Source organism: Gymnoscopelus microlampas, assembly GCF_963454915.1.
Source record: "Gymnoscopelus microlampas genome assembly, chromosome: 21".
Lineage (NCBI taxonomy): Eukaryota > Metazoa > Chordata > Actinopteri > Myctophiformes > Myctophidae > Gymnoscopelus > Gymnoscopelus microlampas.
In genome coordinates, this window is record NC_139958.1 from 42,598,106 (window position 1) to 42,614,157 (window position 16,052).

General features: G+C 42.7%; 1 protein-coding gene across 3 annotated transcripts in view; it reads left to right on the forward strand.

Annotated features, from left to right (window-relative positions):
• Positions 1-16,052, forward strand: part of erbin (erbb2 interacting protein) — a 124,628-nt gene that overhangs the window by 54,119 nt on the left and 54,457 nt on the right. For all 3 annotated transcript variants that reach the window (XM_084047421.1, XM_084047423.1, XM_084047422.1), the window contains exons 6-10: positions 882-971; positions 3,306-3,362; positions 9,909-9,972; positions 11,901-11,975; positions 15,321-15,465. In XM_084047421.1, the coding sequence (XP_083903547.1) occupies positions 882-971; positions 3,306-3,362; positions 9,909-9,972; positions 11,901-11,975; positions 15,321-15,465 (431 nt within the window). The remainder of the gene's footprint in view (positions 1-881; positions 972-3,305; positions 3,363-9,908; positions 9,973-11,900; positions 11,976-15,320; positions 15,466-16,052) is intronic.

Here is a 16,052-nt window from a genome sequence, read left to right on the forward strand (position 1 = left end):
TAGCTCCGAGATGAGGCTCCATATAGCTCGGTGCTTGTGTGGGGGATGACATCGACGAATATTGTCCACTATGCATGATTCTTACCTTTTTCCGCACATCGTATACAAAAAGTAAAGGTATTCTTCCTGCTCTCGGATGTTTTAACTTTTAGCGGAAAAGAAAATCTAACTGACGAGTTGAAACAAGTGTTTAAATCGCTTGTTTAGTCGGCCTGTGGCCAGTCAACCCCCGTCCGCATGCGCATACTGCTCCCGTAAGATTGCATTGGGAAAACATGCCACAGGCGGACTAAATAAGCGATTTAAACGCGTGTTTTCAACTTGTCAGTTCGATTTTCTTTTCCGCTAAAAGTTAAAACATCTGAGAGCCAGGGCAGAAAACCTTTACTTTTTGGATACGATGTGCGGAAAAGGGTAAGAATCGTGCATAGTGAAAAATATTCGCCGATGTCACCCCCGGCAGGCACCGAGCTATGTGGGACCTCATCTCGGAGCTATACAGCGGAGGGAGAGGTTCCGATTGGAGCTAGTACTTTACTCCCTGTTGTGTGTGTGTGGGTGTATAGTACACTTTGAGAAACAGACGTTGTTAGGCACCATTGTCCTGGTCCTCACAAGATAAAGGGTGGTTTAATGGTTGAAAAAAGTTTTTTAGAGATAACGTTTACCATTAGAAAAATATTCAGGTTGGGGTTAGGTTCAGGATTAGACATTTTGAGGTTAGGTTTAGGGGTTTGAAATTAGAGCGTGCCAATTTCAAGCTCACAACGTGTTGCAGCACCTAAAATGTTGGATGTCCTCACGAGTACAGTATTCTCAACGTGTGTGTGTGTGTGTGTGTGTGTGTGTGTGTGTGTGTGTGTGTGTGTGTGTGTCATCAGGTTACCAGAGGGATTCACACAGCTCCTCAGTCTGACACAGCTGTACCTGAACGATGCCTTCCTGGAGTTCCTGCCAGCCAGCTTTGGCAGGTAAAGAATGTCGTTCTTTAGCCATTAAAAGGTCAAGCTGCGTTAAAGGGCTTTTTCTGACTAGGAGCGACACAGTGCCTGCGTTCTCGCTGGACCCGCGAGGTCGCACTGTGCTCATTTGAATAGGCTTGACTTGTTTTTTTTGTTTTTGTTCTGCCTTTTTTTTTACCCATTTTCCTCCCCAATAGGCTCTATGCACAGCAGCCACATTGGAAAGAAATGTGGCCTCATTTGGCCAATGACACTAATGAAGGCTCTGTTCCATTTAGTTTAGCACAGTGGTTCTCAAATTCAAGGACCCCCATAGCAGAGTTTGAGAGTGTACAAATGGAACCAAATGGACACTCTCAGAGTTACACATTTTGGACCCCCTCAAGGAACCATGGGGGTCCCCGGACCCAATTTGAGACCCACTGCCGTGGCAGAGTGTTTCCACAGTGAGCCAAAATGCACAATATCAGCACCCTGACTCTGTTTGACCAGAATGGAACAGAGCCTTCATTAGTATCATTGGTATCACCTGTGCAGGAAATAAGGAATGTCTTTCCAATTATGGCTGCTGTGCATAGAGGCCTATTGCACAGGGTACGGCTATACACTAGACATGATAGGAATATGTGTTTATCGCTTTAAGAGTAAGTGTGAGGAAGGGTCAGAAATGAAATGAGGAGACTGACTTCACTTTGTGTGTGAAAACGCTCTGACATTCCTGATTAGATTAGAACAGACTGGACTCCCACTCTGTCTGCCTCTAAAGACAACTACGCATGATGCCATCAATCATATCGTCGCTGACGCGCAGCAACCATGTATCTCCAGATGTAAACTTAAAAGATCCGTAAATGAATGCTCTACTTCGCAGCACACACGAAAGTAGCACAAAAACGGCAGATCTACAAGTTCACAATGCATCGCGTTTTGAGCTTGTAGATTTTGGTGACCTGGAACGCATCTGTGTCACTTTAGATTTCTTTGGCTATTCGAAAATAGCAGATATACAAGCTCATAGCGCGGCACCGAGTGCCGTGCTATGAGCTTGTAGATCGGCTATTTTTGAAAAATATTGAAAAAATATTTTTTTGATTTTTTTTCCAAAAACTTTTAGGGTTTAGATTTTTTGTAAGAATTGCCTCAGGTCTTAATGGGCTAAGTGAAAGTGGTTAACTGACTCTGTGGGTTTTATAAATATTGAACCAATGACAAGTATATTAACAAGAGGTTGTTACTAAATAATAACTATATTGGATCCATTGGAACGGAGGTTAGTTTTTTTTTTTTTTTTTTTAAGTAGCCGTTTTGGACATGACAGTGATGATATCTTCTGATAAATCTCTTCTTAACACATCGGGTTTCCGGTTTCCGGTGAGCGATCTGGCACTTCCTTCGCAGGATTTCAATGGGTGCTCCCAGAGCTGCTCTAGCCCCGCCCGCGCGGAGAAAAAACGAAAAAAACAAAAAGACTGAAATCACGGTTCAGACCGTGTTCGGCACCGAAGCTTCGGAACCGCCACTATGTAAACACACGGTTCAGACCGTGTTTGGCACCCGATGTGTTAATTTACAGCACAGGTCTTCAATAGGGGGTCCGGGATCCCTAGGGGGTCCTCAGAATTACTACTGGGGGGCCACCAAATCTTTGTGTGATAGGAGTTTTTTAACCACTTGAACCCTAGCATCCCTCTTCTGAGGGGAACATTAGCCGAAATCTACATGCTCGGCAAAATAGCCGAGCTTACAGAGCCAAACATCAAGTTTGGCTCTGTAAGTTACTGTTGAGGGTTAATTACACAGCACTGACAGTCTATGATGCTATCTATGAAATGTATGAAAAAGTTTAATCTGCAACATCTTTTTATACAATATGTAGTGGGGGGGGGGGGGGGGGGGTCCCGGGGGGGGGGTCCCTGCTTCATTTCTCTCTCACCTAAGGGGTCCTTGGCCTGAAAACCTTTGAAGACCCTCGGTTTACACAGTATATAAGTAACGCGTGTTTAACCTCTTTCAACCATGTCATCAAAGGCAAACATTTGATGAAAATAGGGGAAGATTCACCCAAAAAATATTGTCTGGGATTTTGGATATTGCAACTTACTGTATGTTGTGATATGACATAAATGTCAATGTTTTAATCAGTGTAAAAGTGCTATTTTGTACTATTTCTCCAGAAATAACAAAAATAGCCTTTTTTTTATGTTTGAAATAATATATTCTGCATTTATACATGGTCATAATATGATAACGTAGTGATATTTTGTCCGTATCACCATGCACCACTTGTGACACAATTATCACACAGTCCGGTTTTTAACACTGTTCCGTGTCCTCTCCCTACAGGTTGACTAAACTACAGATCTTGGAGCTGAGAGAGAACCAGTTAAAGATGTTACCAAAGTAAGTCTTCGTCTCTCGCGCCGCATGTTGTCGTACATGTTTAGCCCACATCAAACAACGCGCCGCGCTAGTGTGTTTTCACAACAAACTAAACCGCAGTGTGTTGATATGACAAGCGTGTTGGTTACTCTCTCCTTAAGCTGTGTATTCTCCCTCTCCTTGCACTCTCCTTTTTCACTCTGCTTTTCCCTTTTTTTTCTTTTCTTTTTTCTTAATAACCCTGCCAGTTCTGTTCTCTTATCTCTCTCCTTGCCTCTCCCTGCCTCGGTTTCACTCTCTCACACACGCGCACACACACACACACACACACACACACACACACACACACACACACACACACCCCTCAGTGTAGTGTTGAATTCCAGTGTTACATAACTATGCTGTCGGGTGGAAAGCTCATATGTCCAAAAACTATTACATTTCAGGATTCAAATACAAAAATAGCTCAAAGCGCGCCGTTTGATGCAACACGTTTTGAGCTTGTAGATCCGCTATTTTTGCCACTTTTGTTGCGACACTGTAAGACGAAATAGGGCGTTCATTTACGAAAAAACATATGAAAGTTTAGCTATGGAGATACACGTTTTTTTGTCCGACATCGACACTACTTTGATTGTGAGCTGCCTGCTGTGACAGGTTCTATCCGTAGCTCTTCTCAGGTAGACTCGGGCCATTATTCCGGATTTTATAAGGCTACGCATTTCCGTCGCACTACAAAGACACGTCATTGTTTGAGAAAGAAATGTCTTTCATCTCCCATGTGCTTAGGTGTGACGGTCTCTCTCTCTGACATTCCCTGGCTCCTTCATTTGCTCTTACTCACCTAGTCTTTTCATATCTTCTTTTTCTCTGGCTTTTCTCTCTATCCTCTGCCATTTATAGTTTTTTTTCTCCCTTTAAGCCTATCTATCTATCAACCTATCAGGTTTGTTCTAGTGCAGTGGGTCGAGAACCCATTTTTATGCCTCGCGTGTTTTCGTTTCCAACCTTTAAATGAAAATGATAAAATAAACAAAAATATTTTCAAAATTAAGAAATACAAATCTAAATGTTTGGTAAATAAAAATAATCTAACATTCTATATTAAAAAACTAAACTAAACTACCTGAAGGTGCAACATGGCTCAATTAGTGCAAACTGCATTCCAATTACATTAGCCACAACATATGGGCCATATAGTCTGCAACCGTAGGCCGTAACAAAATATGGACAACGGTTGGTTTCTATAGACCGTAAATGAAGCCTATTTTTCTTTCCATATCCGGTCCGAAATGCAACGGGAAATGAATGCTATTGGCTGCAACCGCAGCGAGGGCGGGTCCTCACTCGGTAGAACCATTGTAAACCCTAGAAACATACCCTACTTTATCATTCATTTTAATTAATTCACTAAACGCATTATCATGATGATTTAAAAAATACGTTAAACTAGCGATTGAAAACAAAGTGTTTACGACATTGTTTACTAAGGTAATAAAATCAAGTGTGAGGTTTTGCCCAAAACCTCATTGACCTCTATTGAAATTATAATAGTATTGCAACCGGTGGAAGGTGAAGTAGCGACATCTGCTGGGCCATTAACCCATTAAGACCTGGAAGTGTGTCATTTTTAGATTTGAGCTAAAAAGCATTATTTTAATCTTTGGGCTATTCAAAAATAGCAGATCTACAAGCTCATAGCGCGGCACCGAGTGCCGCGCTACGAGCTTGTAGATCTGCTATTTTTGAAAAAACGTGGAAATGTGTGCAAATCTTTGAAATATATATATTTTTTAAAGCGACATTTTTTAACTAAAATCTTTGTTTCTGGGGTTCATGGAACAAAATATTTTAGATGGGGGTCCGCGGCCAAATACACATAATTTTGGGGGTCCTTGACATGAAAAAGTTTGAGCACCACTGATATAGAAACACATGTTTTTCAGAATACTGTTGGGATTTAGGAGACATGTAGAATCGGTTTCAGGTCTCAATGGGTTAATAGGAACAGGCATGCTGAGCAAGAACCCAGAAGTGAGCTTCAAGGAGGATTTTTGCCCCCTGGTCCGCAACGTGTTGTGAGCTTGCAGGTCTGCTATTTTTTCACTAGTTTGGTTTCCCCGGGGGAGACATCGAATTTATCGTCTCCGTCGGGGTGCAAACCTCACATCTCCAGAACAGTCGCTTTTTCCGGATTCAAATTCAAAAGTAGCAGATCTACAAGCTCGAAACGCGGCCGCGTTTCGAGCTTGTAGATCTGCTACTTTTGATGCTTTTGCACAAAAACGTTAGGAATAGGAAGACGAGAGGTTTCTGCCCGACAACAGCGGTTTTCGGGTGAGCCAAAAAGGTTCGGGAACCCCCTGATCCCCGGTGCAGTGTTGTGTTAGCAACGCACAGCAGAGCAGATCCTCTCTAGGGAGTTGTTTACGTGACGGAGGCCAGACCTGTTAACCCATTGAGACCGGGAGCGCATCTGTGTCATTTTTTTAGATTTCTTTGTGCTATGAAAAAAAAATAGCAGATCTACAAGCACCGAGTGCCGCGCAACGAGCTTGTAGATCTGCTATTGAGAAATGGCAAATGGCAAAAAAAAAAGGTAAATTGTGAAAATCTGTGCAAATCTTTGAATATATACACATATATTTTTTTTAAGTGAACATTTTAACTCAAATCTTTGCTTCTGGTGGGGGTCCCTGGAACAACCTATTTTGAGATGGGGGTCCGCGGACAAATACATGTCATTTTGGAGGTCCTTGACATCAAAAAAAGTTTGAGAACCACTGATATTATAGCAACATAGGTTTTTTTCATAAAACTGTTAGGATTTAGAAGACATTTGTCGAATCCCCCAGAAGCAAAGATTTGAGTTACAAATGTTCGCTTTAAAAAATACATATTCAAAGATTTGCACACACTTTCATGATAAAAAAAATAAATAGCAGAACTACAAGCTCGTATATCTGCTATTTTTTAATAACCAAAGAAATCTAACGTGACACGGATGCGTTCCCGGTCGTAATGGGTTAAAGGTTCTGGAACGCTGACAAAGTGGAAGGACTAATGGTGGGGGCCGTTGCCAGACAGATACACAAGCATCTCCACACATGTAAACAAACACGTGTGTGCCTGCACTGCCGGGTCCAAAGTTCTCGTAGCAGTAGAGTGCACACACACACACACACACACACACACACACTGGGTGCGTTCGCAAATAGTACGCTCATGAGAGTCCGCTCCCATGTCGGAGCGCATGTACTTGTAGCGAATAGGCTCTATTCACAGCAGCCATATTATGAAGACATTCACAGGTGTTACCAATGATACTAATGAAGGCTCTGTTCCATTCTGGTCAAACAGAGTCAGGGTGCTGATATTGTGCATGTTGGCTCACTGGAAACACTCTGCTACACCAGTGGGTCTACAGTTGGGGTCCATGGGCTTCCAAATGCCCCCCTTACGGGTGTGTAACTCTGAGAGTGTACAAATGGAACCAAATGGACCCGTAAGGGTCCATTTGGTTCCATTTGTACACTCTCAGAGTTATGGGGGTCGTGGAAACCACTGTGCTAGACTAAATGGAACAGAGCCTTCATTAGTATCATTGGTAACACCTGTGAAGGAAGTGATAATATGGCTGCTGTGCATAGAGCCTATTAGCTGAATGTAGTCATTTAGCTGAAGTGAATAGTAAGAATTTGACCTGCGTTATGTGGAAAGACTTTGAGAAATTCGATGAAAGACATGACATCACGGCCCGGACTGCTGACCTAGCGGTCCGGGCACTCAGGCTCTAATGTGGCCTGCCAGCGCATCACGGGTTCGACTCCCGTTCCCGACGGTCTTTGCTGCATCTCTCTCTCTCTCTCTCTCTCTCTCTCTCTCTCTCTCTCTCTCTCTCTCTCTCTCTCTCTCTCTCTCTCTCTCTCTCTCTCTCTCTCTCTCTCTCTCTCTCTCTCTCTCTCTCTCTCTCTCTCTCTCTCTCTCTCTCTCTCTCTCTCTCTCTCTCTCTCTCTCTCTCTCTCTCTCTCTCTCTCTCTCTCTCCCCCCCAAAAATACATAGTAAAAAAAAAATGCTCAGGAGCTGAGATACGGCCTTTTTCAGTAATAAGTTAAACAAGAAGTGAATGGAGCAGCAAATCTTCAAACCACTAACCACGATACCACTAACTTGGCAGCGTGGAAATGCATTCATTCATGTTTTATTTCTCCCCTGGCGTAACATAAAACTCAAACATTATGATCCTCATTTTGGAGACAAAGTCACCTTGGACAAGTCAAAGACAAAGCCTGCACTTCCGTCCTAAAAGTAACACAAAGGCCACATCTCTGGTGGCTTTCCTCATAAAATAGCTCACGCTAGCCTACTTTTAATTCTGTCCGGCCGTACAGTTTACGGTTTATTTCAGTTCAATTCAGTCATTTAGCAGACACTCTTGAGTCTTTATCCAGAGCGACTCACAAGTGTGAGATCAGACGTTAGCAGAGTGCAGGGAGAACAATGTAGTGCGTACATGGGCAACTGGCGGCCCGGGGGCCACATGCGGCCCCCACCTTCACTTAATGAAGGTCCGCAGGTTATTATGGGAATACTGATATATTATTGATTTCAGCTGTTACAATTCCAAACATGCAAATATGACCCGCTTTAATTACTTCAGTCTATAGTAGCTTAATGACTAGTATGAAAATGCTATTGCCTTTTTTATGTCCAATGTATTTGTATTTAAGTTCATAAAGTTAACATAAGTAAAACTAAATGCATTTGGAATTAAATAAAAATGTCACTTTTCAGGATTCCAATTCAAAAATAGCAAAAATAGCAGATCTACTAGCTCACGCGTGTGTCGCAGTGCGACACGTTTTGAGCTTGTAGATCTGCTATTTTTGCTACTTTTGTGTGACAGAATGGCGAAGTACAGCATTAATTCACGAAAAAAAGTTGAAATACGGAGATAAGACGCGTCTGCCCGACAGTATATGCAATGTGGCCCTCTGGAGTGTGTGTGGAAATATAGTGGCCCTCTCCATCATCAAAGTTGCCCTCCCCTGATGTAGTGCCTCATAGAAACTAGGACACCAGTTAAACAATGAACCTAGCATCTATCTAAACAACATACTATTTAAATTACATTCTGTACATTTGAAACTATAGGACACCAGGTAAACGATCATCGGTGTAGCATGCTATCTAAATAACATTATTTACAACAAAAACGTGAGAGAGTGACCACGATACAGTATATCTGTATTGTAAACTAGCATCTATTGAACAAAGATGGCAGGATTCAAGGAGAGAGGAGTTCAAGGGGATTAGGTGGAGTCTGAAGAGGTGAGTGCTAGGGGGTGAGGTGGAGTCTGAAGAGGTGAGTGCTAGGGGGTGAGGTGGAGTCTGAAGAGGTGAGTGCTAGGGGGTGAGGTGGAGTCTGAAGAGGTGAGTGCTAGGGGGTGAAATGGAGTCTGAAGAGGTGAGTGCTAGGGGGGTGAGAAAGAGTCTGAAGAGGTGAGTGCTAGGGGGGTGAGAAAGAGTCTGAAGAGGTGAGTGCTAGGGGGTGAGAAAGAGTCTGAAGAGGTGAGTGCTAGGGGGTGAGGTGGAGTATGAAGAGGTGAGTGCTAGGGGGTGAGGTGGAGTCTGAAGAGGTGAGTGCTAGGGGGTGAGGTGGAGTCTGAAGAGGTGAGTGCTAGGGGGTGAGGTGGAGTCTGAAGAGGTGAGTGCTAGGGGGTGAGGTGGAGTCTGAAGAGGTGAGTGCTAGGGGGTGAAATGGAGTCTGAAGAGGTGAGCGCTAGGGGGTGAGAAAGAGTCTGAAGAGGTGAGTGCTAGGGGGGTGAGAAAGAGTCTGAAGAGGTGAGTGCTAGGGGGGTGAGAAAGAGTCTGAAGAGGTGAGTGCTAGGGGGTGAGAAAGAGTCTGAAGAGGTGAGTGCTAGGGGGTGAGGTGGAGTATGAAGAGGTGAGTGCTAGGGGTGAGGTGGAGTCTGAAGAGGTGAGTGCTAGGGGGTGAGGTGGAGTCTGAAGAGGTGAGTGCTAGGGGTGAGGTGGAGTCTGAAGAGGTGAGTGCTAGGGGGTGAGGTGGAGTATGAAGAGGTGAGTGCTAGGGGTGAGAAAGAGTCTGAAGAGGTGAGTGCTAGGGGTGAGGTGGAGTATGAAGAGGTGAGTGCTAGGGGCTGAGGTGGAGTCTGAAGAGGTGAGTGCTAGGGGCTGAGGTGGAGTCTGAAGAGGTGAGTGCTAGGGGGTGAGGTGGAGTCTGAAGAGGTGAGTGCTAGGGGGTGAGGTGGAGTCTGAAGAGGTGAGTGCTAGGGGGTGCTATGGGGTGAGGTGGAGTATGAAGAGGTGAGTGCTAGGGGGTGAGGTGGAGTTCAAAGAGGTGAGTCTTCTGACTATGGTGTGTGTGTGTGTGTGTGTGTGTGTGTGTGTGTGTGTGTGTGTGTGTGTGTGTGTGTGTGTGTGTGTGTGTGTGTGTGTGTGTGTGTGTGTGTGTGTGTGTGTGTGTGTGTGTGTGTGTGTGTGTGTGTGTGTGTGTGTGTGTGTGTGGGAGCTCTAACATGTCTGTGTGTGTCTCGTCTCTGCAGAAGCATGCACAAGCTTACTCAGCTGGAGCGGTTGGACCTGGGGAGCAATGAGTTCACTGAAGTGGTGAGTGTCCATCAGTCTGTATGCAAGGCTCCAATGTCACGATTATAAATGCCGTGCCGTGCATGGGACAGGAAGTGACGCGCAGCAAATGTCTGCAGCGATTAGAGCCTATATAATGTGGTATGCTTAACCACTAGGCCATCGGCGCGCACAAACTACCTTTTTTGTTTGTTTGTGTGACACTGTGTAGCTAGGTATAACTCTGTGATTCTAAACCTGCCAAATAATTGGCAAAATACTACGTTTTTAATCGTAAAAAAAAAAAATGACATGGTAATGAAACAACTATTGTACTTTTACTCCACTACAATTATTTGAAAACTTTAGTTACTTTGCAGAAATAAATTATTACATTATAAAGCATACACTAACCACTTTAGCCCTATTTTATACCTAGGCTATTTGAAAATAGCCGATCTACAAGCTCACTGTGAGCTTCGGTCCATTGATGGTTAATAAACACGCTCTGAAAATGCACGCGGCCCACCCATCTGACCACTTTTGAGATTTCCAAGTGGGCCCTGATCCAGAAAAGGGTGAGAAACCACTGGTATATAATTCACCACGGAGTCATCTGGTTATTCATCTCTTTATTGACCCCATCTCCTCATTCCCAGGGTTTCTCTTGGCTCACAATGTGCCTCTGGCGAGTGACTGACTACGCGTGACGCCATGCAAACGCAATGAGCTCGTGTTCCCTTATTTGACAAAGAAATCTATGCATTTTCCTGTTATTTCTGACTGCTTGATGAACCAAAAAAAAATCTTGAAAAAGACTTATGCCTGAGTAAATGAAACTCCATTTAACAAAATGATTTAAAAAAAAATATTTTAGAAGGGGTAGGGGGAGTGGAATGCCGTAACGTTTCTTGCATAAACCAGGGGTCTCCAATGTTTTTCAGGCCAAGGACCCCTTAGCTGAGAGAGAGATGAAACAGGGACCCCCTCTATATTGTATAAAATTGTGTTTCAGAGTAAACTTTTTTTCTTTACTTGGTCTGCTCTTTTTTCCCCTCTACACCTATACCTCTTTGCCAAAAATATCCGATCTACAAGCTCACAACGCCTCGCAGCGCGAGGCGTTGTGAGCTTGTAGATCGGCTATTTCCGGCTAATGTTCCCCTCAGAATAGGGATGCTAGGGTTCAAGTGGTTAATGCAAAAACAATCATATCACACAAAGATTTGGCGGCCCCCCTGTAGTAACTCTTGAGGACCCCCCAGGGCGTCCCAAACCCCCTCTTGAACACCCCTGGCATAAACCATTGGAAGGGGCAGGTGATCGGCCGCAATCCTAGTGATTGATTTGTTGATAGGCAAGTAACAGCTCATCCTCGATTATCATTTTGGCGGTAGGTTTCCCTCGGAGGTGGGCAAAACCTCTTTGGGGGTGCCACAAATTAATTTTTCATCTTTCTTGCTTTGGAGAGTCAGATTGCATACTGTATATAGACGTTTTAATTTTCTGTCTACAACGATAGCTAAATTGAACCATGATGAAGATGTATTGACATCGAAGCGTTATTTGCCTGCAGCCTGTTATTAAAAAGGCTTTAATTGTCAGAGTTTGCTCCAGTTCTTCGCAGCTAAATTGAACTTTGTATGATGCATGAACCTCATATACTGCTGGTGGGATTATAAATACTTAATACTACGCATACTACCGGTATACACGTTTCAAGTACGACGTAAATCATTTTTCTAACGACGACACTTAATATTACACTGGAATGAATACATTGTGTGATTAATTTGCTTGACTGTGAATGTAGCCCTATAATCCAATCCACTCTTAGCCTGCCCACACACACATGCACGCACGCGCACACACACACACACACACACACACACACACACACACACACACACACACACACACACACACACACACACAGACCTACTTGTAACCTTGTCTCTCTGTCTCTGCAGCCTGAGGTCCTGGAGCAGTTGACAGGAATCAAGGAGCTGTGGATGGACGGGAACAGACTGACATTTTTACCTGGAGTACGTAAAGCACTGGTTTTGACTGAGTGATTGATTGATTGACGTTTTTTGCCTGGGTTTACGATGTACAGTCACCCCCGTACACACAGTTTGACGCACAGTTGTGTTTTGCAATACGCAGCCCCTACCCATAAACAGGGACTTAGACCAAGTGGTTCCCAAAGCTTTTTGCCCGAGACCCCAAAAAATAAGTTTGATGTCTCCCCCGGGACCCCCCCCCCAAAAGAAACGCATTATGAAAGACCACTTAACCCATTAAGACCTGAGGCCGATACTACAAATGCCTTCTGAATAATTTCGTTCCAAGGACCCCCCCGTTAAAAATATATATATATATATTCTAAATACTTTCAAGATATTACTATTTTCAAAAATAGCAGATCTACAAGCTTGCAGTGCGGCACAAAGTGACACGGCCTGAGCTTGTATATCTGCTATTATTATGAACTGTTTTAAGTTTTATATATAGCTTAAATCTAAAATGACACGAATGCTCTCCCGATTTTAACGGGTTAATAGTGAAAATTGCAGATCTACAAACTCACAAAGCGTTGCGCCGTGTCTCAACCTGTGGGCCATTTAATCTCAAGCAGTTTGTGTGTAACTGGGTCACAATGAAACCATTAGCTCTGCTGCCAGCATTTCAACACCACACACTGGAAAATCACACTCTGGACCAGCTAAAGGTTACTAGGTTAATGGACTCTATGCACAGCAGCCATATTGGAAAGACACAGGGCGTCTTCCTTACTTCCTTCTCAGGTGTTTACCAATGATACTAATGAAGGCTCTGTTCCATTCTGGTCAAACAGAGTCAGGGTGCTGATATTGTGCATGTTGGCTCACTGGAAACACTCTGCCACGCCAGTGGGTCTCAAAGTGTGGTCCAGGGACCCTCATGGTTCCAAATGGGTGTGTAACTCTGAGAGTGTACAAATGTGTACACTCTCAGAGTTATGGGGGTCCTTGAAATTAAAAAGTTTGAGAACCACTGTGCTACACTAAATGGAACGGAGCCTTCATTAGTGTCATTGGTAACACCTTTGAAGGAAGTGGCCCAATTTCTTTCCAATATGGCTGCTGTGCAAAGAGCCTAAACAAACACATTGACGAACCCAAAAACAAATAAGGTGTTAAATACAGAATGTTGTCTTGAATCTTCAGGCAGGTTTAGACTGAAAGAGCTTCTCTGCTTTGGTGTATTAGAGTACCCAAATATGATGTCAGCTTGTACATCTGCTATTTTTGAACATTTTTGAAAAACCTTGAAAGTGTGAGAACTACTGATTTAGAAGGCATTTTGTACAATCGGTCTCGGGTCTTAATAGATTAAAAAAATGTGTTTAAGCGTGTGTGTGTGTGTGTGTGTGTGTGTGTGTGTGTGTGTGTGTGTGTGTGTGTGTGTGTGTGTGTGTGTGTGTGTGTGTGTGTGTGTGTGTGTGTGTGTGTGTGTGTGTGTGTGTGTGTGTTAATAAGCCAGGGTTGAGCTCTTCTGTCCTGCTCTTTTCTCTGTAAATATTTTCACCACGTCTCAGGCTTCAAACCAAACACTCTCACACTGTCGGGTGGAAACCTTGTATGTACTGTACAAACCTTTCTGTAAATGGGGAGGGAAAAACATAACCTGTGTTCCAACGGATCCATTGTAGTTATTATTTTGTCACAAGCTCTTGTTAATGCTTTTCATTGGATCAATACACACTTAACCACTTTCACTTCAATAAATAAATAGCAAAAACTAGCTTGTAGATCAGTATTTCTTTTGCAACCTTTGTGTGACACTAGTACAGGGGTCGGCAATAGGCGGCCCGCGGGCCGAAATTGGCCCCCCAGAAATAATATCTGGCCCGTGAGATAATTTTGAAAAAAAAAAAAAAAATGTTTTTTTTTTTTTAGAAAAATATTTTTTGATTTTTTTTTTGGGGGGAGGGATTTTATTTTTATACAGTATCAGACCGATATCTATTATATCCAAATACAGAAAGATACAGTATGAATGATTTACTGAAAAGTGTTATAAAAAAAGTATTCAAAATGAATGTTAAAATAATTATAAATACTTATTTCATAGAACCTGAACCCACTTTTGAAATCATGCACTCATAAACACGATGCATTTTAAAGGATTTATAACATTTTATAGCTAGATTAGAGGAAAATGAAGAAAAAAAAAATCACCAGAAAAATCGCCTGTGCTGATATTTAAACCGGAAAAAATGTTGATTTATTATTGGTCAAACAGAACCGAATTAGACCCAAATAAGACCCGAATTAGACCGAGTTAGACCCGAATTAGACCCGAAAAATTTTGCGCCGCGTGTTGTGCACCCACATGCACGCGCGCTGCGCGCGCGTGCATGTTCGCGGGGAGGCCCGGCCCGCGATGGAATGTCTGGGAGTGATATTGGCCCTAGGCTTATCTCAATTGCCTACCCCTGCACTAGTATGATGGAGTAGGTCAGTAGGACATTCATTTAGGAAAAAAAGCATTAAAACATATATGGAGATATGAGATTTTTGCATGACGCAATGCGTCGCGATTTGTATAATCTCTGTCTTAATCTGTAAGGTGGATATTTGTAACACATCATAATGAGATGAGAGAAACTACATTTAACCTGGATTCATGTTTTTGGACTCTTTTAGCACTAGGGGCCCTATTTTCGTCGGTGCCTTACCCATTATCCCTAAACTTCTTTGCCATTTCTTTAATTATTTTTAAAAACATTTTCACCTAGTTCAACTAGCCTATCTACATCGACACCTTGTGAGCTTGTAGAGTAGATAGAGTAGTGAAGTCCTGACGTCAAACGTGCGCACGCACACACACACACACACACACACACACACACACACCCTGGGGCTTAACACATTGTTTTAATCTATTAAGACGTACATCGACACGTTGTGAGCTTGTAGATTGGCCATTTGAACCATTTGAAAATGTTTTTAAAAAATGGCAAAGAAGTTTAGGGATAATGGGTAAAGGTACTGGTACGAAAATAGGGCCCCAGATCTTTAGGACGTTTTTTAAAATATATTTCTATTATCATGATTTTATAATATTTTTATTATGTTAACCCATTAAGACCTGAGGCGATTCTTAAAAATGTTTTCTAAATCCTAACATTTTTTTTTTTTTAATCAAAAAAATGTTAAAGATTTTTCAAAAATAGCAGATCTACAAGCTCATAGCGCGGCACTCGGTGCCGCGCTATGAGCTTGTATATCTGCTATTTTTGAATAGCCAAAGAAATCTAAAGTGACACAGATGCGTTCCAGGTCTTAATGGTTAAACTCGGTGTGTGTGTGTGTGTGTGTGTGTGTGTGTGTGTGTGCACACAGAGTGTGGGCATGCTGAAGCAGCTGTCGTACATGGACGTGTCCAAGAACAACCTGGAGATGGTGGACGAACAGATCTCTGGATGTGAAAACCTGCAAGACCTACTGCTGTCCAACAACGCTCTGACACAACTACCTGGATCTATAGGTAAACCTCACACCATTAGAACACCTGCACAGTGGTGTAAAGTAACTAAGTACATTTACTCAAGTACTTTACTGGAGTGTTTCCAATTTTCAGTACTTTTACTTCTACTCCACTACATCTCAGAGGCAAATATTGTACTTTTTAATCCACTACAATTATTTAAAAACGTAAGTTACTAGTTACTTTGTAGATTTTGATTATTATTACAAAACGTACATTAACCACTTCAACCAATCTACAAGCTCACAATGTGTCACGATGCGACGCATTGTGAGCTGGTAGATCTGCTATTTTCAAAAGATGTTTCTACATTTGATAACTTGCGAAATGGGACATTCTGCATAGTGCTTTCTACTTTTGGTTCTTTGAGTACATTTTCATACCAGTACTTTTCCTCAAGTACATTTTTTTATTCCAGACTTTCACTTGTAACAGAGTATTTCTACATTGCAGTACTGATCTAAATTACATATCAACATTGTTGGTCAAGAAAAACAAGCCTAAGTAACAAAATAACACGAGAACGAACGACCACGGTATGTCTGCACGGTCGTATCTAGGTCAGTTGCTAGCATCATTCGAGCTCC